Source organism: Agelaius tricolor, unplaced genomic scaffold (assembly GCF_023055355.1).
Source record: "Agelaius tricolor isolate 1412-34295 unplaced genomic scaffold, bAgeTri1.0.p SCAF_1, whole genome shotgun sequence".
NCBI classification, from domain to species: domain Eukaryota; kingdom Metazoa; phylum Chordata; class Aves; order Passeriformes; family Icteridae; genus Agelaius; species Agelaius tricolor.
Genome location: NW_027269261.1, coordinates 24,765,235 through 24,791,898, shown reverse-complemented (window position 1 = coordinate 24,791,898; position 26,664 = coordinate 24,765,235). Strand labels below are relative to the sequence as shown.

Sequence of the window (26,664 nt, the reverse complement as noted above, 5' to 3'; positions counted from 1 at the left end):
AAACTACGAGTGTTTGTAAGGCACTTTGAGATCTTTTAACGGCAACTATAAAAACATATTGGCATATTAAATATTTTTCACCAACTTTTATAAGAACTTCTAATAGGAGCATTGCTTTACAGGCAAAAAAAACTGAAGTACAGAGAGAACACTGGATTTGTTTCTGATTGCAACACATCAAAGTCATACAAAGGCAAGAACTGAGTACAGGCTCCAACATCTGATGATAAAGTTCAGTGGGCATGGCAGTGTTCAGTCAAACACTGGATCTTGGAGGTGTTTTCTAACCCTAATAATTGTCTAACCAGGAGTCCCAAGCAGGACTCTTCTCCTCCTAGATATCCATCATATACAAAAATTCTGTACCAGAAACACCATTTTACAAAGCAATGTGACATGAAACATGACTGATCAAGAGCAAAAGAATAAAAGTTTTTAAAATGTGCAACAAGTAATGCCAGTAAGTGATCTCTAAAAAGAACAGCTGAGATTGAACATGATTTTTTGTCAGCTTCCGTAATCTAGAAAAATTTCATTTTACTTTTCATTTCAGTCAACATCATATGAAACAAATATCTCTGAGTAGTTTTTTTTTAATTGAGTACGGTTTCATTCACAAAGAATATGAATTCTGTTAATGAGAAAAAATACATTCTGCATGGGCTTTATCACAGGCCCAGAAATATTCTTGGCATTTAGTCAGCATCTCAGCACACCTAAATGAAACAAACCCTCTTTAATAAATCAGAAGACGAAGGACTCCAACAACAGTAATTTTTTTTATATCCTCACCAGATGGTTGACTTGGCAAAAGCTGGCTGAGGAGTTGCAACAAGAGAATGACTTCAGACACAGTATTACATGATAACACATGATCAGATAAAGAATTTAAAGTGCAAAGATCTGCAAAAAATGCCATCATGCACTCAGGTCACCCTACTCAGCTTCAAGAAAGTAGTAGTGAATAAACCTCAAAAATGGTATGGTTCGTGGAATGGTCCCTGTGCAGGGCCAGGAGCTGGACCCAATTATCTTCATGTGTCCCTTGTGATACAGGATATTCTATGATTCTTTGCAATCTATTGCAAAAGAAGGAAATAAGAACTTGAGCCCCTTGCTGTAACCCAAACTCAGTGCTGGTACAAAGCTGACACAGACTCCTCTCCACAGCTATTAAAATCTTGACCGAAAATACTTACATTAATTCTACTGAAGATAAAGAATCATCTACATTTTATAGATTCAGCTACAGCTGGCCATTTCTCAATCACACCATTGAGTTAGGAAACATCTCTATGTCACCCCTTTATGTTTGCTTCACCCATTTTAATGAGCTGAGTGTTCCAGTCCCACCTCTCCAAGCTCACTCGCTTATGCACTCGGGTGTCTGTTGCAATATCTGTCTCTTGTCCTGCCTGCCATCCTCTCCTCATCTCTCTGCCTTCTTTTCCCTCAACAGTAAGCCTTACTCTGCTGCTGGGCAATTCTTTCATGCCAAGAAAGGAACAGCCCCCTCACAGGGACCCTGTGCTGATGACTACAACCTAAGAGAGTTAACACCAACAACAGCAACAACCTGGAGAGTGTTAACGCCCCAAAAGAACTCCCTTACTATGCTCAGGAGGCTGCACAGGACCAAGCAGATGATCCTGGACAGTATTTTGGTTTGTATTTCCAGCTGACCTTACCATAAACTCTATTTTATAGTAACATAAATCAACAGTGAAAAAATACAAAGTCCTCAAGTGCCCATAAAACATTCCAAATCCCTGGATTTAAGTGGCTGCAGTCAGCTTCTAGAACTATTCCCAGATCGAAGCTGATGCCATACATGATGCTGGTAGACAAATAAAAATTTCCTTAGTTAAATTCCACCTGAAACACCAGGGAAAGAAAGAAGGCAATACAATTTCCTCACAGATTAGTGACATTCTTTGAAAACAAGAGAACTACTCCGTACCTGAGTATTTTAGAATGGCCTAATGAAAATTTGATTTCCCCTCCCTCAATTTGTTTCAATATCTTGAAACATTTTGGAAGACAACTTAAAACAAAAGGAAACAAACAAAAAAATCCCAACCAAATTTAAAAACCCAAACAAACAACCAACAACAAACAAAAAACAAACCCAACAGCAACAACAAAAAACACCCTAGGAAAACAATATACCAACTCCTTACCAGTGATAAAGGCACAGGTCAACTTTATTTCATGTTTCCCAAACATTCTTTAGAATAATTCTGAAACTTTTTCAAGTTGCTGAAATTTTCTTTTTAAAGTTCCAAAATATTTTTTACAGAGCTCTTTTCTTCTTTTAGTAAATGGGACCATATCTACATCTCAAAATGTAACCTTCAGAAATTGACATCTCAAAAAACCCCCAACCAACTGCCAAAATCTTGAGAAATTAATAACTCAGACCAGCTTTCTCAATCGTAAAGAAAAAAAAATGCTAGCAATACAAAATATCATTGGAAAAGACCAAGCAGATCTTATACTTAAAAGAGTTCTCCAAAGAGGCACAGAGGAGAAATCAGTGGCTGAACTGGAGTTTCTATTCCTTAAGAAACTTGTATCTTTTAACATTTATTTTATACCAAACCAGGTAGAAGTGTTGATATGTCAACATGTTTAGCTACATAAAACATTTCCAAAACATACAATTCATAAATATACAAATATTTTGTTTACACATACCATATTTTTCAACAGAACATTGTGTTATCCCAGAATGAAAGCCTTTAAATTGAATTGACATTTAACTACGTCTGCTCTATGAGCTATAGGAAGCTCTAGGTGAGCAATCCTTTGCTATGTGCTGTCCCCTGTGACTGTAACAAACATCTCCTAAGAGAATTTGGCACTACAGATTCCACAGATTGGTCAGAACAAACAGAGACATTGTGTCCAGAGAAAATGTTCATAGAGAAACCTAATTCCTGAGAGCACTGGGTTAGAAGGCTCATAACCTGTGAGACACAGGCATTCTAAAGATGTTTGTTGAACCAGCTGGAAATCACATTTCTGTTTCCTCACTACAGAACCACAAGAGAATCCCAATAGAGAAAAAAAGATGGAAGACTCCATGGCACTCCTAGTGACACCAACAAACCCTTAGTATGCTATAGGAGAAAAGCAACAGACCATCAACAAATCCTTTCTATCAAAGTGCTGACAAAATGGGAATCTAAAACTCAAAAAGGAAATAGAAAAATTTTACTCACTTTTCCAGATTGAATGATACCCACAGGACTAACATACCCTTTTCTAAAAGATAAGCCAACTAAAAAAAAATTTACAAGCTTCCTGTTTTAAAAATCAAATTTTAGAAAAAAAAAGTATTTCCAGTAAAGTTGTTATCATTTTCTTACTTTCTTGTGCCCTCCACTAGAAAAGAGAATCAAAAAAAAGTGCTACAAAGTTTAGTGAAGCTCACCTAAAGTTCTGTGTTTCAACACATTTTATCTGGAAGAACTAAAAAGACTAATGATTGTGGGGGGCTGGTGATCATGATCATAAATAGGTCACAAATAACTATAGAGTGTACCCAACCATGTAACAAAACATTAAATCATTTTCTTAGTACATAAGCAAGATGGATTGTCTTCCTATAAAAATCAAGCTAGTACTTCATACTATGTACTCAAATCACCCCCACTTCTCTAAGATCAATAAAAGAATAAAACAAAATCCAAAGGTTTGCTGTTTCTCTTTACTCACCATACCTGGATGAGCAAAATTACCAGAGCTGGACATTAAACAAACTGCAGGGTATTTTTAAAACACCTAATTACACCAAGATATATCTGCAAAAAAAAGTTGGCATTATCTAACGCCTTTCAAGAGAATCTCTTGAAAGACATTAGATAATCTCTACTTTATTTTATAAAAAAGTTGGTATTTATAACCCCTACGTAACTTATTCACAGATCATTTTGAAAACTCAAGCATCATACAGAATCAAAATGGTATTTAATAGCATATGGCAAGAAATTTAAGGGATGTTGACACACTTCACATTTCAGTTATTTACAAATATGACTGGAGTATTTTGCAAATTACTGTCTTCATCTCAGATTTTTAGGTTCTGAATTATATTTTCAGAATTGCATTTTTTCTCTTCAGAATTATATTTCTCATCAAAAAATTATGGAACATTATGATATTTCACTTGTATACCAAATGGCAGATACCAAGAAAAGTTTAGGTTCATGTTGAAAAATGCAGCTTTTTTCACCTATTACCACGTGTTGTTTTTCTGAGAAAAAAAAAAAAAGGAAACAAAATAGAAAAAAAACACAACTCCCACTATTTTTGACTAATATTTACATTTAGCATAAATGCACATAACAGCTCTTTTACAATCTCCAGTGATTTTCATTCCCCAGTGATAAATTTCATTCTTTACATTAAGCAATACATGTTTATGTCTAACTCAAAAAAGTCACATCAAATAATCACAAGTACTCTTAAGCTTAAATTAACTTACAACTAAGAATTACTTTTGACATAAAAAAAGAAATGCAGCTGTATTTTCCAGATGAAATGATACATACTTTTTTTCTTTTCCAGATGCACAGTCTCAATCACATGGATACAGCTTAACTTAATTCCCAGAAGCAACTAATAGGAGCAGGAGATTATCAGACAATACTAAGCAACTAACTGGATATTAATAAATGCTTAATAAATATATATTTCACATGCCAAAAAACCTGCAATTTTAAGCAGCTGCAGAAATTGAGCAGGCTGTGTTAATAAGGAAAAATGCCCTATCCCATCTACTTACTAGCATGCTTATCTGCAAGCATTATAAGGCTGTTAGAAATATCTCTTCGCCTGTAAAAACACACCACTTTGGCTTCCACGTTCCCATTGGCAGTCTACAAAAGAAAGAGAAAATCAAGTCAGGATGCATCCCTCTTCAGCTGAGTAAAACAAATTAAATGCTCTCTGCTCAGAGTGCTCCCTCATGTCAGTAGTTCTCACATGATCAGTCAAGCTGAAATCAACAGAATTACCCCAATAAATAAAATCTTCTGGAGAGAGGCCAGTACCAACAGAGGTCAGACCAGACACGAGGATTAACTACAATTATTGAGCCCTCAGAATTTCTATTTTGTTCAGGTAGTTCAGAGGTGCAATGACAGTATCATGTTAACATAAGAATACTTCAGAAATGTCAGAATCTTGTGAACATTTCTTTATAATCCAGCTTTAGACAGAAATGTGTATTTCAAAGTACTCTAGCATTTTTTCAGAATCTCATTTAATATAGCATTTATTGAAAAAATCTTTTTGAAAGACTTTTGAAAAGTTTATTTGAAAAAGTCACAACAGATCCTAAAATAAAAGATTTATTTAGTTCAGTGTTGTTTTCATGACTCATTATAGGGACCATGATCTTCTATAAAGAATTTACTAATATTTGAAGAACTGCATACTCCTCCTTTTTTTTACCTTGAGTTACTTATTTAATACGGAAAAGTATAACGTTTTGATAAAGTTTCTTACAAAAAAAATATTGTCCCTGGTAGAACAATAGTCAAAGCATTTCATTACATATTTACATAACATCTCCACATTTGCTTGATATCTTTAACACACAAAAGCAAACCATTCACATTCAAGATGTCTGGACTACAACCTCCAACCTCTCTTTAAGAAAAAAAAAAAATCAATACATGACTCTGTTTTACCCTGCATGAGCAAGATTAAATTATAGCAGTGCAGTTTAAAGATAATAAACATTACATTCAATACATGATTGGAATCATGTCAATTACCATGAATAAAAAATTTTCTTCTCCAATAAAAGTAAAAAATTATTTGCCATGCACAAGTTCAGTGGATGTTGTGTTGGACAGCACTAACATTTAATGTGGTTGATGTCTGCTATGGCATAGTGCTGTGTTTCATTAATAAGAAGAAAACCACTTGCAGGTCACCAATTTTTTCATTTACTTTCTAACCACTGGGGAAAAAATATCTTAATCATTACTTACATCATGATGGGAATTTTAACAATTAACTTTTGATGTAACACATCAGTAAGCTTTAATACTGCTTGAGGGAAAAGTAAAAAAAAAAACCACAAAAATATTAAAAATAATTAAAAAATCCCATAGAAATGCCACATTATTCTTAGTAGTGTCAGAATGAAGAAAAATAATCATGCCTTCCCCAAAAATGACAGTCAATAGAGCCTCCATTTTTTAGAAAAATACACTCAGGATAGAGACAGAGAACAGAGTCTGCACTTTGTTCAAAAGCCCATTCTTCATTCACAGCTGCCAATAGGCAGAGCAATAGACAGCCACAGAAGTCACATATTCTGTCATTTGATCACTGCAAAGTCTCCCTGGCACCTTCCAGCTCTTCAGATGTCTATCTAAAAGCAGACACATTACATGATGGCTGTCATTCCAGATGGATTCACAGTGTCACTGTCAGCCAAAGAATTAAATTCATTCATTTCTCCAAGAATTCATAGAATTTGTTAGACATTTTTTGCAGCAGAGTAATCCTGTTTACCAGGAATTGGTTGTTTCCTTAGGTAACAGGGCAGAATTAGAGGACATCACATAGCAAGTTTTCAGTAACCACCAGAAACCCCTCCTACAGTAAAAATCTCAGGTTTTAACAAGCACACTTTGACTGTTGCCAAAGGTTAAGAAAGAATCTTAGATATTTGTACCTTGTTAAGTTCTTCAATTCTCCTAATGAGATATGGATTGCTGGAAGAATTTTCAAAATAAACATAATCTGCAAGGAAAAAAAGAAAAGTCACTGAAATACCAAAAGTTATGTAAAGACCTATCATTATTAGTGCAAAACTTTTCTTCTAAACCTAGAAGTTTTCAAAGGGCTGAGATTTCTTCATAAACGTTGGGACCATGATGTATTTCTACGCTGAGATTTAATATAATTTGTTCCTAAATTCTAGTTTTAACTGCACTACAGCTGCTTTAACAACCATGCTGGAAAAAAGTTAAATGGTTTGTGTTGAAGCTCACACTGTAATCCAGTAATCCACACACTTCATAAATCTTGATAGGGAAGAAGCAACTTCTCACAATAAATGAGGAAGATTTAAGACCTGAGCACTTTAGTGAGTTTCTATATTATGGAGATTAACATTTCTGTAAGAGATGACACATCATATTTATTATCAGGTGCTGTGGCAGCACAGTTGTTCCAATGAGTAATGTATGTTTTATGATACTTGCTCTTGTTATCTCTATCCAGTAAGATGCAAACTATATTAAGCAGAAATTGCCATGAAATTAGCAAGGATCTTGCAGGACAATGTCTCTTTCAGCATGATTAATATAAAAATATTTTCACAGATTGAATGGAAATTTTCTCATGTCCTGAAAGCTACTCCCATGCAACATACAAAGAATTGACAAGCAGCATATTTCCTTCAATAGTTTTTTGAAAACTTGTTTTTGTCCAATGAAAAAGTACCCATCATATGTCAACCACATTTTAAATTTGATGTTGGACTTCTTCACCGTGCACCTTGCAAACTTTATTTTTAAAAATTGGATGAGAAACTATAATAACATATGAAAGTCTTCTGCAACACTTTGACACTACAATACAATGAAAAAGAATTTCAGGAAGTTCTAATGAAAGAATATGATCTCTGGGTAGTGTTCACAATTGCTCATTAAGATTACAACGAAAAAAAAGAGAATTGGTGACCTAAGAGGTAAACCCTACTCGCTACCTGCTCAGAGAAGGATTACTTTCATGAGTAAAGGCTGATGGGACTACTATCTAAGTGTCCTAATGAAGGAGCATCCAGATGGAAGATTTGTGGCTCTATCAGCACATCTCAAAACATTACCAGAAAGAGATGCATGGAAATGAGGGGTGACATTATCACCCCTCATTTCCAGGCATCCTTCCTCTCAGCTCAGGCTGTTAAGAGAGCAGGAGGATGGAGCGATTTTTGAGTACCCAGTACTGCACACCTAACTTGAGCGGTGCACCTGAGCCACAGCACTGGGCACACTGCCACGTTCGTTCCCTCCGAGAGCGAGCCAAAGTTATCCGTGTCATTTTCCCCAGGCTCGGGCTGGGAAGACAAACGTTTGCCGTGTTTTTCACAGCCTAAACGCCCTCTCCCCCCCGCCCTTCGGCAAGCAGTCACGTATCAGGGCGCTCCTCAGGGGTCACGGCGGCAAGCGAGGGAAGCTGACAGAAATCCCCCGGTTACACAGCCGGATTAATTATTTATCCCCGGCAGACCAAGGAAGGCGCGGGGAAACTCCGCCGTGAGCGGGAGGGCGGGCGCGGGGGCAGGGGAGCGGCGCGGAGGGGAGCGCTCCCCGGGCTGGGCTCGGACTGCCCTCACGGCCCCGCACCGCACCGCGCCGGCAGGGCCCGCCAGGCCGCGGCGGGGCCGGCCCGGCCCGGGGGCGCAGGGCCGAGCAGCCGGCCCCTGGCTCGCCCCGCGGGGCCCCTCCGCCGCTCTCCGGGGAAGGAGGCGAGGCGCAGGGGCGGCCGTGCCCGGCCCGCGCCGCGGAGCGGGGGCTGGGAGCCGGCGGCGCCGCTCCCCCCTTCCCTTCACCGCGGAGGGCGGCGCTGCCCTTCTCCTCCTCGGCGGCGGGGGCCGGGCTCCCACCCGGCGCACGGGGCTGGCGGGGGAGGAACCTCCGTCCTCCGCCCCGCCGAGGGCCCGGCGCCCCTTCGCCGGACCGGCTGCCTCCTTTCGCCGCCCGCCCGGGCCCGGCCGCCCCGCTCGGGGCCGCGCCAGCCCGAGGGGCCGGGGCGCTGCTCTTGGCCCCGGCGCGGCGCGCACGGCCCGCGGCCCGCCGGGACCCTCGGCCCTGCCCGCGGGGGGCTCCGAGCGGGCGCCACCGCGTCCCCACATACCTCCCACTCGGTACATGTTGGCCGCCATGTCTGCGCTCTGCGCCGCCCTCCTCCTCCTCCTCCTCCTGCCGCCTCTGCCGGGCCGGGCTGGGCAAGGAGGGAGCGGCTCCCGCCGCCGCCCCCCCGCGCCGCGCTCGCCCCCACCCCGCGCCGCCACCCCTCCCCGCCCGGGCGCAGGACACAGCGCCCCACGGGGCCGCCGCCGCCGCTTCCGGAGCCGCCGGCGGCGAAGGGGTTAAACGGGCGCCCCCGGGCTCCCCCCCCGCGCACCGGGCCCGGGGCGGGTCGCGGGCAGGGCCGGCCGCAGGTGGGGGAGTGCCCGGCCCGGCCGGGCGGCGCCGCGGGAGCTGCGGGTGCGCGGCCGCGCTCCCCGCAGTGCCCGGAGCACGCCACGTTCTGCCTGCCGGCTCCCGCCGCTTTGTCCCGCTCTTCTCCGACCCTCTGCGGACCTGGGGATTTTTTGGTGTTTGCCTCTCCCCTGGAGCGGCCGAGGGATCGCTTCCCTTTGGTAACTCTGAGTAGTATCCCAGAAAAAGTTTGTTTCTTGTGCAGCACCTGTTGGTGATGGGTTTGGCGGCCCCTTTGTTCGCCTCCGGAGCGCGGTCCCACGAGAGGCTCCGGCGCCCCCAGCCCGCCCTGGGCACGGTGCCGCTCCGAGCTCTCCGCCCGTCCGCAGGACTCAGCTTGCTCGCAACAGGCAGCACAAAACATCTATGACAGAATAAAGATTAATCTAGCTGCTCGTCTCGGAGGCAGGAAGCGTTGAAAGAGATGCTTTCAAATCATCCGATGAGAGAGATGCTTCAAAAACATCAATATGATGTAACATGAAGCCATTTCCCCCGTTTATACAAAGTTCACACCATAAGAATCTATCCATACACTTCACAAACAAATTGATCCTGCTGTGGCATGCTTCTTTGGAAAAGAAATGCTTGTTATCATCTTCCTGCAACGAAGGGGATGATTTATTATTTGTTTTATGTCCTGGATATTTATGCGTGCGTTCCCCAAGTTAAAATTTCATCCTCAGCTGCAGGAATATGTGTCGGTTAGAAGGAGGACGATCTTCCCTGGTATTTCAAACGATTATATCCTGTCTTTCCTCTGTCCTCTAAGCAAATCTGGGACTATCAAGTTAAGTTTTTGTCTACTTCTAGGACACTTAATTTCTCCAGTGACTACAACTTTGCGTCAAAACGGCAACTGAGAAGCCAATTTCTGAAACACATATAACAGGCATACATTACATGTGTTAACAGTAATTTATTTTTCTTTTTAACACAGCGGCACATTCAAGCATTGAAAGGAAAATGGGGAAATTTCCTCTGTTGAACATCTGTGGGAGCTGAAAACAAGTCAGCAGAAGCTCCTTGGGAAATACCAACTCTGTCCAGCTGGGTATTTCCAGAGGCACAATAACATGACCTTAGCAGAGACCCTGAGGTGTTACTTTTTTTCTCCTGTTTCACTGCTCGGGTAAATTAAACAGGTTAAATTTTCGAGGCAAGAGAACAGTTAATTCAAACAGTTGGTTTGTCACAGCCATTACAAATTAAATAAAACAAAGAGCTTCCAAGCTCTTTTCCTCATTTTAAGTCTGCCCTTGGACATTAGGGGGATTCCCCTCACTAGGAAGTTTACAATGTCCCCTCATCGCACAAGGAGTGGATTTGGACAGAAACAGACCGTAGCTTCCATCAGCTGAAGGCATGGCCTGTGGAAGAGGAAGGCAGCTCCTGAAGGTGCAGAAGGTGAGAGAGCAGCCCAGGGAAGCCCATGGTCCCAGCCTGTCCTTTCAGTGGACAGCCTGAAAATAGTTAGGAAACCACCCTTACTTCCAGCTGCCAGACTGAGGCTGCATCACAGAGCAGACAAACAGAGGAATAATGGTGTTTCCATACCTCAGTACCGAATCACTGGCCCTCCTGTTCACAGTGACACAGCTCACACAGTCAGCACCAGCCCAGCCCGAGGTGTTCAGTGCATCCTCAGCTCAAGGTCACTGCCTTGGGAGTGGGCACAGCCAGCTGGTGGATACAGAGTTGCAGCACTGGCTGTTCATTTTACTTTGGTGTATCATGTACAAAAGCCTGGATACAGTTTATTTTCAGTGCTCTCTCAGTGTACAGAATGGGAAAAATTAAAGTTATGTAAACACCTTCATTTTTCTAGATTAAATAGAATGGAAAACTCTCGTTTCAGCTATAAGACTGTTAAGAAAAAACCCCAAAAACAGATAAGAGCCTTGTCTTAACCTGATATATGAACTGTGTTTAGCTATAGACTGAGATAACTTGTGCTGTTCGAAAGACCCCACATTTCTGTAGCAACTTAAATTAAGATAAATTAAAATAATCTGCAAGACAGATTATTCCTGTTAGAGACACAGGTTACCTGAAAGCTTCATTTTACAATTTTCTTTGCTGTGCCACCCTGAGCAGTCCATCATTCCCCCTCATGGTCCTCAAAAGAAAAGCCAAAGAAAGAATGGAGTGTTAAAAGGATCATTTTAGACTAGTTCCATGGTCCAGGCTGGTCAGCTGCCCCCATGGTGAGCTAGATCAGCAGTCCTGAAAGAGATGGACATCAGGCACTGAGAGAAGAGATGGTCGAGGACCTTTCACGGTATTCCCAACACAGTGCCTATTGACTTATCCAGGCTGCACCCTCTTTTTTGGCTTTTTCTCTTTAGTCTCATCAGATGCACCTAAATCATGTCTATTACATATCTATAAGGTTAACTGGAGCTATACAATTTTCTTAATGCATTTAAAAGAATGTTATTATGATTTTTTTTTTCCATTAGAGATAGTGCAAAAAGTTTCACCTTTTCTTCATAAGCAATTTAAGGTTTCTTTATTACATGTGGAATTACTTGGACAAAGATAATAGGAATCTGCTATCAGAGACTTTTATTCCTGCATTTTCATTTTTCAAATTGAATTTTCTCATTTTCCACTATTGCAGAGCCAAGATGAAAGTTTTAAAAAGTTCTGACAATTTCATCATTTCATGAAGTCATAGAATAAGAGAACTTCCATTGCAGCTGTCATATGGCATCCTATTATGTGTCCATAGAATTCAATTTCAAGGTTTCCCAATTTCAGAAGCTCCTTAATTACAAAAAGCCTGAGTATAAACAACACCAACCTCACCATCAAAACATGTCCAACCTATAAGCTTCTTCACAAAAGATACCAGAACTAAATACAAATCTTCATAAATTATTTGATTGTTAATGATTATACTGACAGTCAAGAGGACTAAAGTAAGACATATTGATAGAGTGGTGTACTTCAGATTGAAACACTTCAGAGTCTTACAGGTAGGAACATCTCAGTGAAATTGACAAAAACATTGAAAAAGGCATTTCTTGAACCTTCATATAAAATGCTCATCTTCCTGTAGAGCTTTCGCAGAGACTCACCCTGGTGCTAATGCAATGGAAAGGAAAAGACCTTTCCCATCCTTGGCCCTTACCCATGGGACCCTAGAGGGTTTGTTAGTTTGTTTTATTTGCACAAGTAATTTTGAAGCACAGGAAACATTCAGCTGTTCAAGTATATGAGTTTACACCAAGGAAATCCAGCTCCCTTGCTAGTAAAACTTTCCTACTACTATTTGACACAACAAATAAACTGGCTGCATGCACATAATGCATGCAAAGAGTTAAACAAATTGCAAAGGACTTCACAAATTATCATTTCTTATCAGCTTAAACTGCTACATTGAGAGTACATCACCACCACAGAGGACTTGGGTACTTTATGGACTTGTCCTGTAGCTCAAAAATAAAATATAGACTGTACAAAGTCACTTTGCTCTCGTGTGAACAAACATGCCAGCTAACACAGTCACACATTGATCAGATGACTTACAGGCAACTAACAATACAGGCACTTTTATTTTTTTTAACAACACCAATATGCACCATAGCTAGCAAAACCTCATTAATGAATTTGTAGCAGAGACAGACAGACAGCTTGGTGCCACTTAATTAGTCACAAAACAAAAATATTTTTCCACACCAATATTCATGATTATATTTATAAAAAAACTTATATAACTGCCATTTTGCAACAAACATTATATAAGGTTGTGTTGTGGGTTTTTTTTTTGTTTACAGAAATACAAAATTCAGTGTTTGTTATCACAAGCAATAGAAACTTTTAGCTGCCTTTACAAAACAGCAACTAGGTGCAATCTCTAAGAGATGCTTTCACACCAACTTCTATAAATCAGAAAAAAAACCCCCAGATCTCTCACAAGAGAAAATCATCTGCTCTTGGCATCAGAAATAACGTTGGCTTTTTTATTGACTGAGTCAGATCTCTCAAGAGACTCCTAGTTAAATTCGTCACTATTTTCATTAAATATGATTTAAACAATAGCTCAAAGCTAATTGCTGAATTACTAGTAGTCTGCAGATTTAGATGTTGAATCCAAATCTTAAAGTCATAAGAATTCTGCTAAGTCAGTGTGCAGATAAAAATGGTTCTTATGGTTGGCAACAAGTTATTAATTGAGAGGGTAGTAAAAACACATCTCAGGTAATGGCTTTTCAATAAGTATCATAGTGTTATATAGATTGGTGTTATAGGCTACCAAATGGCACTTCTTTGACAACACAAATAATTTCATTTCCTATAAATCATACAACTGAATCAAAGTTTTCTCTCTTTTTTTCTTTTTTAGGGGGGGACAGGCTTGGTTGGGGTTTTTTTGTGCAAAATGAGTCAGATCCGCACCTATATGTACCTGTTTTCTTATTATGACTGAATTTCTGAATTTGCTTTAATGAAAACCAGTCCATTGCAATGGAAAAATTGCTTTAGGTTTGAGGGAGGAATGGTAAATTGGAGTTTATTATTAATCTTCTACTAGAGGCTAGATGTATTTCTTCTCTAGAGGCATTACTCTCAGTTTTTTTGATAATAATCTCAATAACAAAGTAAATATCTTATGTTTCTAATCAGATTAAAAAAGAAAAAATAAGGTTTACCAATCTAGAGCTTTTGTTAGAGCTACCAATGTACTTTCCAGTCCCCATCTTAATGGAGAAAAAGCCTGCAGCTCTAGAATTCAGTTTAGTACCCCATTCTGTTTGCCAGTTTTAGACGACCCTTAGGTTTATGTCTAGTTTCTGTTGAAGTCCATGCAAATTTTGTGGTTGACTCCAGTGGAGCTAAAGCAATACCATTATATAGCTTTTTATCTTTGACACAAGCAAGGTTGCAAATGAGAGCAGTTGGAAGAAGCACACTGGAGCATTGCAGACATCTGCAGCACTCTGAAGTGAAGCCATTTTGGGCTTCAGCACAACACTGGATAGACATTAAACACTCCACAGCAAATTTACTCTTTATCTCTCCCTTTCTTTCAACTGATCTATTTTTTGTGCTTAACACCTGCTAAAAAGCTGTGAAAGGTGCTTAATGACACCTATTTAAGTAGAGTACAGTACATTCATCTGAGCAGAATTAATTTAAGTCAAGGACTCAGCATCTGTTCAGTTCAGTTTTTCTGGAGCTTGAATGATCTCAGGCGAGCAACACCAAAGTGTGACTTATTGAAATGTGCCTCAGTGCCTTCCTGTGTCTCTAAAGACTGCCTAGTGTTTCCATTACAGATGCATTTGACCTGATATTTTCAGGTAGCAGTTCTACCTCTAGTTTTGAAAACCAGAACAATTTCCTTATGCAGGTCTCCAGCTCAGTGCAGTGAGAAGATGATCACTTATTGTTCTGTTGGTAAGGAGGAACTTCACTTCTGCATTAAGGCAGGGTGACTCTCAGGGACACATTTATCACTGCTGTAATGCACACACCTTCCTCTTAAATCAAGGGCATCATTCCTGCTTACACACAGTGAATTTAACTTTGTGTTCAAGTGACCTTTATTTCTAACAAGAGGTGGTATGACACAGGAGGTCAGCTTGTCTGCATGATAAACAGGTGTCTGACTGGATGACTTACTTTCAAAAACCACTCTGGGGAATGGTGACAAAGAGCAGCAGCACTCGGCACAACAGGTCTGCTGGTATTTCAAAAAGTATTGGCGTTGCATTTAAGTCTTTTACCTAGAGACAATCAAATACCTGACTCAAGCCAGTGAAGTTCATGAAGTATTTTCTCAGGATGAGTGGAAAGAACAAGCTTGAACATATCTCTAGATGGGTAGATTAGAGTTAGTATACCAGGCAATAGGTGCTAACACAAGAAATACTGCAAGAACTAGACGATTTCTAGTTGCAAAGCTGGCATGGTTTTTATTGTTGTTTGGAATTATTTTGTTTGTTTTAAATCAACTATGTTTTGCTTGGCAAGAAGAAAGAAACAGCTTGAAAACCCCGTTCCCCACAGTACACAATGGGCTGAGTGCATACTTGTGCACTCAAAATCATCTGAGTATTCCCCCAATACATGAAGAGAACAGGAGATTTTACATACTTCCTATAGCAAGAAGCCAAACTGTTATGTCCTGCAGGTAAGTTCTTTAATAATGGCTGTTTGAGCCAAATTTGTCTGTTTGTACCAAATAGGCACAAACAAAAAACAAACCCTGGTCATCTTACCTGCTTCTGAAATATCCACGTTCAGTAAAAATCCTCCTACTATTGCAATTGCATCTCTTTTTTGTCAGAAAGGCAAATGCCAACTCTACTATCTGAAGATCTGGCATTTCCATGCTCAGTCTGACAAGTTTTACCTTCTCTCTGGCAGACTGAAGATTTATGACTCTAGTCCTTACACCCATTTATCAGATGAGCCTTTAACTATTTTTTAACCTCTGCAACTAAGTTCTTTTGCAGTTACAACTAGGAATGAAAACCTGTAAAATCTGGATACCCAAGATTAACAGCCTGAAAGTACCCGAGTTTTAATATTCTACAACATTTTCTAGAACACAAAAGAATATTTTACACCCTTGAAAGCAAGTTGTTAATCTTTCTATGTGAACAAAAACCAGGGTACATCAGCTCTCTTCTCCTTATGAAACTCCTTGGGGATGCAAGGAAATAACACACAGCTGGGACTAACAAACACAGATCCAAAAGTTAATGTTTTCATTCCCCTGTCTTCCTCAAAGCTATCCAAGCAACCAGTCTGATATAGGGAATCAGTAATGGAGAGAACTGCTAGAGGAAAACACAAATTCCTGCTGTTCAAGATGAATATGACTAAAGAAGCATCTTTTATAGCATGCCCTTTGAAAGAAATTAGATTCCTGCAAGTTCTGCTTTGGGACAAAACTCAAATGTTCCTAAAAAGAGACATGTGATAGCAGGAAGAAGTCATGGACTCTCATGCATACAGTATGCTTGGTTTCCTTTTCTTCTAAACAGAAGAATTACCTATACTGGAATAACCCCTTTTTATACTGTTACAGTTACTTCCCTTTTAGGGATCTGTAGAAGTTGCTAAACTAATGAATATGTGCAGCAATAACAAAAACAAAACCACCGGAACCCTCAAAAAACCAACCAACCAACCAACCCACCCAAAAAAAAACACAACCAAAAAAAACCACCCCCAAAATTACTCAGCAAGATACCCAGGACTATTTTCACTGAAACCAGTTCCTGAATTTCACCAGAATAACCCCCAGTAGCCAAATAAAAGTACAAACATACGGGTATGTGAAATCCCAGAAGACATCACAGAGAAAATAAACACAGCTCATACTGCTAAATCACAAATGCACTGGGACAGAAGCAGCCTGTTCACCCATATTTCTCAGATCTGCTTTCAGGAGTTCTGGACTTCTTCCCAAATGGATACTCCTATCCCTTTGAGGCCTGGCTGTGTCAATAAATAAACCATGGTCAACACCCAACCCATGACTGGAGAGCGCAGTTGTAACCTATGCTGAATGCCATCTGCTTTCATGGACATCCATCAGATGATACAGAACACACAATACAGGCAGAAGGCCCCCCAACTTTTCCATGCTGGAGAGCAGTCACACAGGAAGTACTCCCACTGTGTAAGCTCTCCTAATAATTATCCATAACATCAGTTCCATAGGGACTGCTCCCTTAAACCAGTTGAAAATAGTACACCATGACAGGGACAACAGGGAGGGGAAAGTTGCAATACAAATATCCCAGCCATAGTGACTGTCAAGTCTTTCTAGATATAACATTTTTAATGAATATTTTAAGAAGATTTCATGTTGTGATTGGAGTCCTCTTCAGCAGCTACCCAATATTTTGGGATGAGAAAGGTTATTTATGATTGTTTGAGGACTATCTTCTTCTGAACACGAGTCACTGCATGTTTTGCTGTGATTGCTTCCTATTTAGAAAAGAAAATAATAAATGACTGAATCCAGCATAATGATCTGTTGTGGTGGGGGAAGGAGGAGGAGAAGGTGTCTGGGCAGGGCCATAGTGTTGCCTTGTGTAGGATGGAATCCATGGCTTTGCACTACTTAATGTCATGTTTTACCTGAGCTCTTACCTAGCTCTTTAGCAAGCCTGATGTAATCTATAAAGCACTGAATATATTAAAATCATGTTAGCTCTATCTTTAAAATTTGAAGAGGCACACCACAAGAGGATTACCATAGTAATCATGATTTAAAAGGGACCAGTCTATTTGAAAGTCCTTTCCTCATACATCAAAATGTAAAAATCAAAGTATCAACTTGTAGTTTAAGGCCCTCTTTTTCTTTATAGAACAAACTCTGCTGCTGAGTATCATTCTTATTCACCTAGAGATTTCTCTGATGAAAGCATCACAAGGACTGAAAGCAACATTTGCTGCTGTATTAGTCCTTAACAAAAAAAGTCCTCAAAAATTTTTCTGAACCGAGTGCACAATTCAAGAACTTGGTTATTCAGTGATGAGCCATTCCCTACAAACATTTGGAAACACTGTTACTCTTGCACCAAAATTACTTCCCCACCAAAAAGGACAAAAGTAACTATAGTTCTTTATGATCTTTCTGGAATTGTGTATTCACTTTCTGTTGAAGTCTGCTGTTCTAAATAGCAAAAGGCAATGCTGCTTTTTCAGATACACCAATCTTGCAATTCCCCACACGTGCAAAATTTCAAGGCACAGAGAATCCATAATATTCTCCATTCACAACTCTAAAATATTCTCCATTGCTATTTCCATTACCAGCCCCTCTTCCAAGGTCTACAACTGAGCAGTAAAAGTTCATGCTAGGCTGAAATTTGTCCTGTGAGGTTTAAGGAACCCAAGAGCTATTTTATTTTTTACTACAGAATCACTTCTCTCTTGTAGGAGAGAGGATTGCTTTTACATCAGGAAAATACTCAGATAATTTAATGCCTGCACTTGTATCAAGAAATTTGTCTATGAGAAATAATTATTCTTTTACTCACAACATCGGTCTCTTGAGCCAGTTGACCTAAATGGTCACAATTTCTGCAACACAGATTTCTTTCAATGGAATTTATCTCCTAAATTCATTAAATACATCAAATACTGGCATACTAGACAGACCATCATTATTAGCACTGCAACTGTATTACTTTATTTGCCTACAGAGACCCAGAAATACTGATCCATTATTAACTCTGTCACACCTCTGTAAGTTCAGAATAACTCTGTTGGTATGGTTGAGTTCATCCACTGGAATCACACTCCTGGGGAAGGCAAAAGCACTTGGTTACATAATTACAAAATTCAGCAATAGGGTGAATCTTTTAATACCCAACCCCATGAAAGGAGAACTGTGCATCTCTGTTCTGCCCTGGTATGGGATAGGAATCCATAGGCTTCAGACTGGTGACTGGTCTGCCAGGCCTCTCTGGCACACTGGGATGAATCCATAAACTTCAGACTGGTGACTGGTCTGCCAGGTCTCTCTGGCACACTGGGATGAATCCATAAGCTTCAGATGGGTGACTGGTCTGCCAGGCCCCTCTGGCACACTGGGAGGAGGAGTACAGGGACACTTCAACATGCTCCCTCCCACAGAGCCACTGAGAGGTGCAGGGGTAGGAATCACAGCTCCACAGGCTTGTCTTCCTTACAGCTGTCAAGGATTGCTCCTCAGGAAATAACACAAGCGTAAGAGACTGCAAAAATCAGCTGGGTGAGCAGACAATCCAAATACTCATTTGTCTGACTATTTTTCATGTTCTATGAAGCCACTGAAATGCCAAATTTGAGAGGTGAGGAGGTTTTAAGGAATATTTTCCAAACAATTTCTGTAAATAATGAGAGCACCAGGTCTGGCACATCCTTAATTTCTGCTGGGACTCAGGCCACAGCAACTGCACACATCTTAGAATGGGTGACCACAGCACATGTTGAGTGGGGAGCTCTTCACCATCCTTTTTAGAAAAAGATGCTTGGTGCTGTTATAAATGATCAAATCGGTAGCCAAATTTATAAAAAAAATTTAACAAAGATTTATTAGATCGATTAAAAAAAAAAAAAAAAGAATTTCAAAAGACCACCACAGCCAGGACAGCATCAGCCCTGGGTGCAGGCGCTGGGTGAACCAAGGGTCCGACTGACAAAGCGCCAGCGTTTCCCCAGGGGTTCACCCCGAGTGCTTCCAGCAGCCAGCTTATGTACAGTTTATTCTGCCTGAGGCAGGAACGTGTCTTTGTGTCTCTTCACAGGTAGAACTGGATCCATACATGTGCAGGAATAGGCAAAGGTAGGTCCAGGGGTCCAGAGGGATGTCTGAGCACCTCGGCAGAGCCTGTGTTCCTATGTAGCAGAGTGACGCTGATTCTTTCATACATTAACAGACTTGATATTATCTTAACGTTGTCTGGGAACTAATTGAATAAAAATGAGACTCTGCTCCCAGCCAGGGTGGTCACAGACATACCTTAGATTCTAAATACTTTATACACATATATAGCACGAATTATCTCTACTGTATACTACAGTGCTAAGAAGAGAAAAGGAGAGAGGATGAAAGGATGAATGTATGATTTAATGAGAAGGACACTCACAAATAGTTCCTAGTACAGCTCCTGGGAGACAGAAGCATAGGATTTTAGTCTAGTGTTTTTTAATTAGTTTTATATATATATATATATATATATGTTACTTTTAGTTCTATTTTGTGTTTTGGTTTCTTTTAAAGCTTATTTCCCCTATTCTTCTATTCTAAAAAATAGTTTTTAATATATGAATTACAAAATTAATTAGGAAGAAAACACAGAAAATCAGTGATATAAATTGGTGAACTAAAGACAGATCTCCAAATGAAAGATATAACTATAGGAGGAAAGCAATCAAACAAACTGCAGTGCAAACATGAGATGTTGGTTCTCAGTCTGATGTCTGCTTTGCAGCACAAATGTTTAAACAGATGAAATTTCTAAAAAAGAGAGAAGAGAAAGAGTCACATTTAAACATGATGAGGGAAAAATGTGTTAATGATTTAATAACAATACTCTTCAGAAAAATAAGAAAACAACATGATCTTAAGGTCATGTTTTGAAGTATTCAGCATAATACCACAATACAACATAAGTAAATAAATAAGAAGTCCAAACAGAAAGAAGTTCCTACAGCTGAATGCTGCAATCGAAGGTCAGAGACTTGCAGATAAGGGGTTGGAGTCTTCTGAAACAGGTTTCTGTGCTATTCACTATAATTTCCCACTTTTGAGAGTCAGGCCAATATCATATTCACTGAAGTGCAACACAGAGTGGTGCATCTCATTAAATCATGCTAAGCTTTTCTAAAGAGACGTCTACAAATTTTTCCTCGCTATGATTATAAGATTAATGATGTTTCCTGCCTTGTTTGTGCAACAGTTACTGCACAAATAACTATAAATTAAAAAAAAAAAGAAGAAACACAAAACAAACTCACATGGATCAAAGGAAATAATAATTTAGAATCTGCAAAGAGCAATCTCTTTTATTCTGGTTCCTGCAAAGGCACATCTATAAACCTGCCTGGTGAAAAAAACAAAATTTACCAAAAATTTTTATCAGAATAAGTTTGCATGGCTCTGCAGACAATATTACCACTTTGTTTCCTAGCCATCATTTCCAGAAAAGATCTGTTTTGCCATGGCTGTTGTGATGTTTGTTTCCCCTCTCTCAAGGCTAGAGTCAGCCCTAACTAGATGGCAAAGATGTGCCAAAGCCCCTCCAGCCTCAGCAGCTCAGTTTCCCCGTGGGAAGCAGGGAAATTAGGGGCTGCCTAAATGGCTAATGCCGGTGGATTAGCTTTACCTCCTGCAGGTACATGGGCAGCCGAGTCAGGGGCAGTGGCCATTACAGCAGTGCAGGTGGCCCCCTTGCCGCTCAGTTTTGAGCACTGCAGAGTCCACCAGCAGCACTTCCCAACACACCATGGGATAGTTCATTTTCAGTGCAATTTCATTAAAATTTGGCGCATATTATAGAGGGATACCACAGGCAAACTGCTCCTTCTCCAAATCCCACTCCTGTCTCCCCAAAGAAAGGGCGTGGAATTTACCTTCCCCTCCTGTAATTAGCAGGAAAAGAACAATTAGTCAACATATTGCAGCTTTCCACAAAACGACTTAGAATCTGTGACTTTAGTGACACTTGACTTAAAATGTGGAGGCATGTCTGCATGCAGATAGGATCTGCAGTTCCCAGCAGAGAAACAAAAGTATGTTGAAATAGGCAAAAATACATGTTAAAAAAAAAAAAAAAAAATTCATGAAATCGGTACTTGCCCAAAACGAAGCTGCAGTAACTTATACCAGAGAACAATATGGCATAAAAACTGTACACAAATGAATATTTTCACAGTGTGAAATAAATAAAAATATGCTTTCATGCAGTTGTTTTAATCTTGAGAGTCAGATTGTCAGATATTTCACTATCTCTTCTGTATAAGCAGTGCTCAACCTACCAGATCATTCTGGTGGATTTTGTTGCAAGGATTTGTACCTGATCCAGACCACCAGTGGTTACATCTGAAATCATAATTGAAAAATGCCGTTTTGAGGGACACTATTTCTTCTTAAAATGAAGGCAGAGAAAGACAAACTCATTCTGGCTATGAGACATTTCTAGCTGCGTACCAGAGATAATGGTGTGCTCGCTTTAACTCCCAACTCCGGGACATAACCCAGTCTCTTGCATCATTTAGGGAAGAGTCACTTGATGCAAATGCTGAGAAGTTACTGCTCCTGAAAGCAGATACTCACTTGCACCAGTGAACTTGGGGAGCATCTGTGTAATTTGTTCAGATATTGATGGTGATTATGTCAGCACCCGGGGAGACCTGTCTACAATTGCCTACCTGCAACCCAGTTTTGTAACCTATTTGCTGGAAGCCAGAGTCCTCTCCAATATTTTGCAGAGAAGTTACAGAAAGCAGCGAGAGATCTTTGGCTTATTTCTGCCCAGCTGCGAGGAGCAGGCTGCCATTTAATGTCCTGTGCTGCGAGCTCAGGACAGAGCGGCTTTATTGGCTCTCCTGGAACTGTAATCGAGCCATGCTCCACTTGTTCCCGAAGCTCTGATAACAGGAAGGTTTTAACACCTCGTTGCACTGCAGAGCCAGGTCTGCCTGTGGCCTGAAAAAGGGTAACAGCCTCCTACACTCCCTCTAATGCTCCAAGAGGCTCAGGAAAAAAAGGTATTTCGTAAAGACATCTGATCTCATTTTCTCGAAGAATCAAAGGATTTACACTAAGAGCTAATTAATTTTAAGTGGATGAGTATTTGACTGCAGATGTAGTATTTTAAGAACTGAGCATCCTCTTTGAGTTCTAAATAGTAACCCAAATATTAGCTAAGTTATCAAGCTTGATCACTTTCACAAACTATTACAGTCAACAGGAAGAGTTTCTGGGACCTCTGAAAGAACATGTATGACAGAAAACGCTGAATAATTATTTTTAGAAATAAATGTCTCCATGTAAGGGGTAAAACCTTTGCTAAATAATACAAGAGACTGAACTATGTCCCAGAGTTGGAAGTTATAGTGATCACACCATTATCTTCATTGCATGGCTAGAAATAGTGAATTTTGTATACCTGAGTATTAGGTAAGACCTAATTCTGCATCACTCATTGTAGTTTTGTACAATCAAGTGGGCAGTAGTTAACAATGCTGCATGTGTGAAGAGCAGGAGAAGGAAATATTTCCCCTATTCATAATGAAAAAAAGGAAATGGTTTTCAAAAATGCTTTATTTAACTTTATTTCCTCTGAAGTATGAAGTTTAGAGCAGCATAATAGCAAGACAGAGTTTCTAACTCTCCTCTCCTTCCCCTAGAACGTTCGATATCTAAAATGAAGAATTATAGCATTTCTCACTAAGGAATAAAAGAAATTAACCAGCATTTCCAGAAACTTCACTTTAGAATATTTTTTCCACAGATCCAGTAAAACTCTACTTGTGAGACTCTAACTCAGTGTGATTACATCTCACCTAATAAGACCTCCAGGCTTATCACCTCCTTTAAATAAGCAGTCAGAGCAATGTGTGCTGTTTTCAGTAGCTCTGCAGAAATCTCCAGCAAAGGGATTTTGGTGTCCCAGCTGCCTGAATTCCCTTCCCAAAGGCCATGAGTGACTCACTAGGGCACCTGACCTGAGACCAAACCAACACAACTTCCAAGCTTCTGATCCTGTGAGGGCTCCTTTCAGTTCCCTAACTGCATCATGAAGTGTCCCCTGTATGGCACACTGGACATCCACAGGGGCTGCTGGACAGGACAAAAAAGGCTCATGCACTGCTGGAGCAGCCTGTGGAGAATAGGGTAAAGCACAGAATCATGGATCACTTGGGTTTGAAAAGACCTCCTAGGTGATTGAGCACAACCATACCCCAGCACTGCCAAGTCCATCACTAAACCATGTCCCTAAGTGCCACATCTACTCCTCTTTTCAATACTTCCATGGATGGTGATTCAACCACTTCCCCAAGCAGTCTTTCCAATACTTAGCATCCCTTCTGGTGAATAAATGTGTCCTAATATCCAACCTGAACCTTCCCTGGTTTTAGGGGACAATGCTGGGGACATTTTCCCTTGCCCTTTAGCCAGTTATTCAGGAGAAAATGGAGGGCACCTCAAGTGGTATGTTTAGGTGAACTCATGGCCTCTGCTGAGGATGCAAGTGGAAAAAACATCTCAGACCACAAACAAACAAACAAAAAAAGCACAACAGTAGCTCTTTATGTTATCTAGTGCATAAAAAAGGGGGGTAAGATTTTGACAAAATAATGCTTATATACATTTAGTCAGACTTATTCTTCCTATTCTGGGAGCACGCTTGGGATTCACCCACATACACAGCTTCTCCAAATCCTGTTATTTCTATCCATCTTCTCTTCAGGCTGTTTCCCTTCTCCTTGGTAGGAATTTAGAAAAGAATCTCTCTGGTGTGAAAACACATTCCCATGTTGTACTCTCCTGTGAGGATATGTTCATGCCTTTCAATTATCCATTAGCAAGTCTCCTTCTAATCACCTTCCTCAGGCGAGAAATGTCCTCTCTGAGCTTTGTATCTGCCTGCCTGAAGTTCAGACATAACAAACTGGTTTATTCTCCCAGTTAGTAACCATCTCTGCCCAAAAGGGCTTCGTTTGATTCAACGATCACAGAAAATGTAATAGTCTTCATAATTAGCCCAGGATCAGGGACAAGAAGTTTTGCTGGGAGTTTCTCAATATGGAGGTGAAGGAAAGCAAAGAAGGCAGTTGTCTTTCACATTAAAACATTTCACAGTCTGACCCACAAATACATCAAGTCTCCGGGATCAAATCTAATTGTTCATCGCCAAATTTCCCAAACAGTTATCACGTTTCACAAAGTAAATTAGTCTCATTATAAATGTCAACTCCAGATTGTATTCTGAGCACATGTATATATATGTGAATACCCAGTTCCCTACTAAATGTCATTCATCCATTTTTAGAAACACTTATATTCAAAATTATTCAGATTTTTATAAGTGCCTCAGTGACAAGGGAACTTGTACTCTTATGTCAGGTGCCACTGACAATCCTGCATCTGTCATTAAATGGTTTGTTTGGTAATTATATGTGGCAGTAAGGTTTTCTGCAGAGCCCACAAACCAGACTGAAGTAGAGGAGCTTTGGTGCAGGGAAGCAAGATTAAAAGCAAAAATCCAAAAAATATCTATTTGAAACCATTTTTTCCCAAGCCCTAAATGAAAGATAAATGCAAACCATAGTCCATCTGTGCATGTAGAACCTTTTAAAGCACTTGTTCTGTTCTTTATATATTGCCTTTCCAAATAACTAAGAGAGAGATGGCTAAATGTGGCAATATGTTTATTACCAAAAAGATTGGGGTTTTCCCCCCACAATTTTACATGATATATACTATACACTCCCTAGCCAGGAAGATTTTTTGTTCTGTGTTTACAAGTCTATCATCATGGCAACCTGCTCCACAACTAGAGTTGCTACATGTTGTAGTCATAAAAATAATCAAGATTCCTGACAAGACAGCCCACTAAAAGCCAATTTTGCTTGCATTGAAGTCAACAGCATTCAGTAGCTACCTCAGTAGGAACAGATTCTCATCCCAAGTTATGAAAAATGTCTGCCATCAAAATATACCACTTTGTTCACATAAAAAACACAAGTAAAGACTCTCTTCTCTAAAAGCAAGCTTAGAGCTGCACTCAGAACACAGAGCAATGGTATCAGCATGGAGCCAGAAGGATTTAGAATCTGTAGAAAATATTTCAAGTTCATTAAATACCCCTAGGATGCAATAGCACAGTGCAAGCCATGAAAATAAATGTTGACACAAAGAAAGCTAGTTTTACATAATTACTATTAATTGTGAAGTTCCTCCTGGGCAGCAAAGGATAACAACTATAACACCAGGAAAAACTTAATTGCTTTGATTCAGCATCCCAGCAGTACATCCAGAACCTAAAAATTCAAACCAAACCAAAAAACAAACCAACACTACAACCACCTGAACACAAGTACTTGAAAGAGGTCTTAATTATATTTTAGATCATTAGCCTGCTAAGTCCTCCTAAAGTTTGCTTCCATGCCTCATACTTTTTTAACATTTAGGGTGAATTCTCTTTACTAATTTCTATGCTGACTTCAATTAATTTATTTGCTCACCTGAGTTTTTCTTCACCAATTATGTACCATTTTTCAAATCAGATGGAACTTTCAAACACACTTTTTTGTTACCAGAGTTGCCTTTAAAAATATCTTTCTCTTAATATAGTACTAAATGTTTTGCTTATGGTCACACAAAGTCTCCAGTATTTTGGGTCTCCATCCTATTTCTTCAAATTTCTTGAGACATTAAGTCTCAAAATTAAAAATCACCAAAAAAAAATAGTTTACACTCAGTGAAGTCTCCTCAAAAATTAGGCAGTTCTAGTACAACAACAAATCTGCTATTTCACAACTCCAAAGGGCTAACCAATCTCAAAGTCAAGAAATAGGAACCCAATTTTTTTTTTTACTCAAAACCTGCAAATTCTGCCTAAAATCTGAGGTTTTGTTCCTGATAAATTGCTGCTCCTGCTCTAAGATGTACTTTACAGTTGTTGGCACCAGCCCACTAGAACAAATCTCCTCAATTGGAAGCCAGCAGTTATAACTAAAATAACTAGTGAACATGTCAAACTACAGAGGAAAATATTAACTGTTTCCAGGTTAGCTTTGCTTATATTGAATATTTGACGGCATAATTCTGAAGGAGGAAATAATTATATTCTATATTTAAAATAAACTGAAAACCAGAAATAGGAATAGGCATTAATCAACTCACAATGCCACATCAAGCAATGCAATTTCAAGATAAAGTCTTGTCAGGCCAGCATTTTACCTG

The 26,664-nt window shown here is 39.9% G+C and overlaps 1 protein-coding gene across 5 annotated transcripts in view; it reads right to left on the bottom strand.

Moving 5' to 3' along the window:
* Positions 1-9,638, bottom strand: part of MTA3 (metastasis associated 1 family member 3) — a 228,968-nt gene extending 219,330 nt beyond the window's left edge. For 3 of the 5 annotated variants that reach the window (XM_071427166.1, XM_071427176.1, XM_071427156.1), the window contains exons 1-3: positions 8,887-9,044; positions 6,698-6,765; positions 4,790-4,883 (exon numbers count right to left, since the gene is read on the bottom strand). In XM_071427166.1, the coding sequence (XP_071283267.1) occupies positions 4,790-4,883; positions 6,698-6,765; positions 8,887-8,914 (190 nt within the window). In that variant the 5' untranslated portion in view covers positions 8,915-9,044. Of the gene's footprint in view, positions 1-4,789; positions 4,884-6,697; positions 6,766-8,886; positions 9,046-9,441 lie in introns of those variants that run through there. The other 2 variants (XM_071427185.1, XM_071427148.1) reach the window with 2 other exon arrangements.
* Between the last annotated feature and the right edge of the window lie 17,026 nt (positions 9,639-26,664).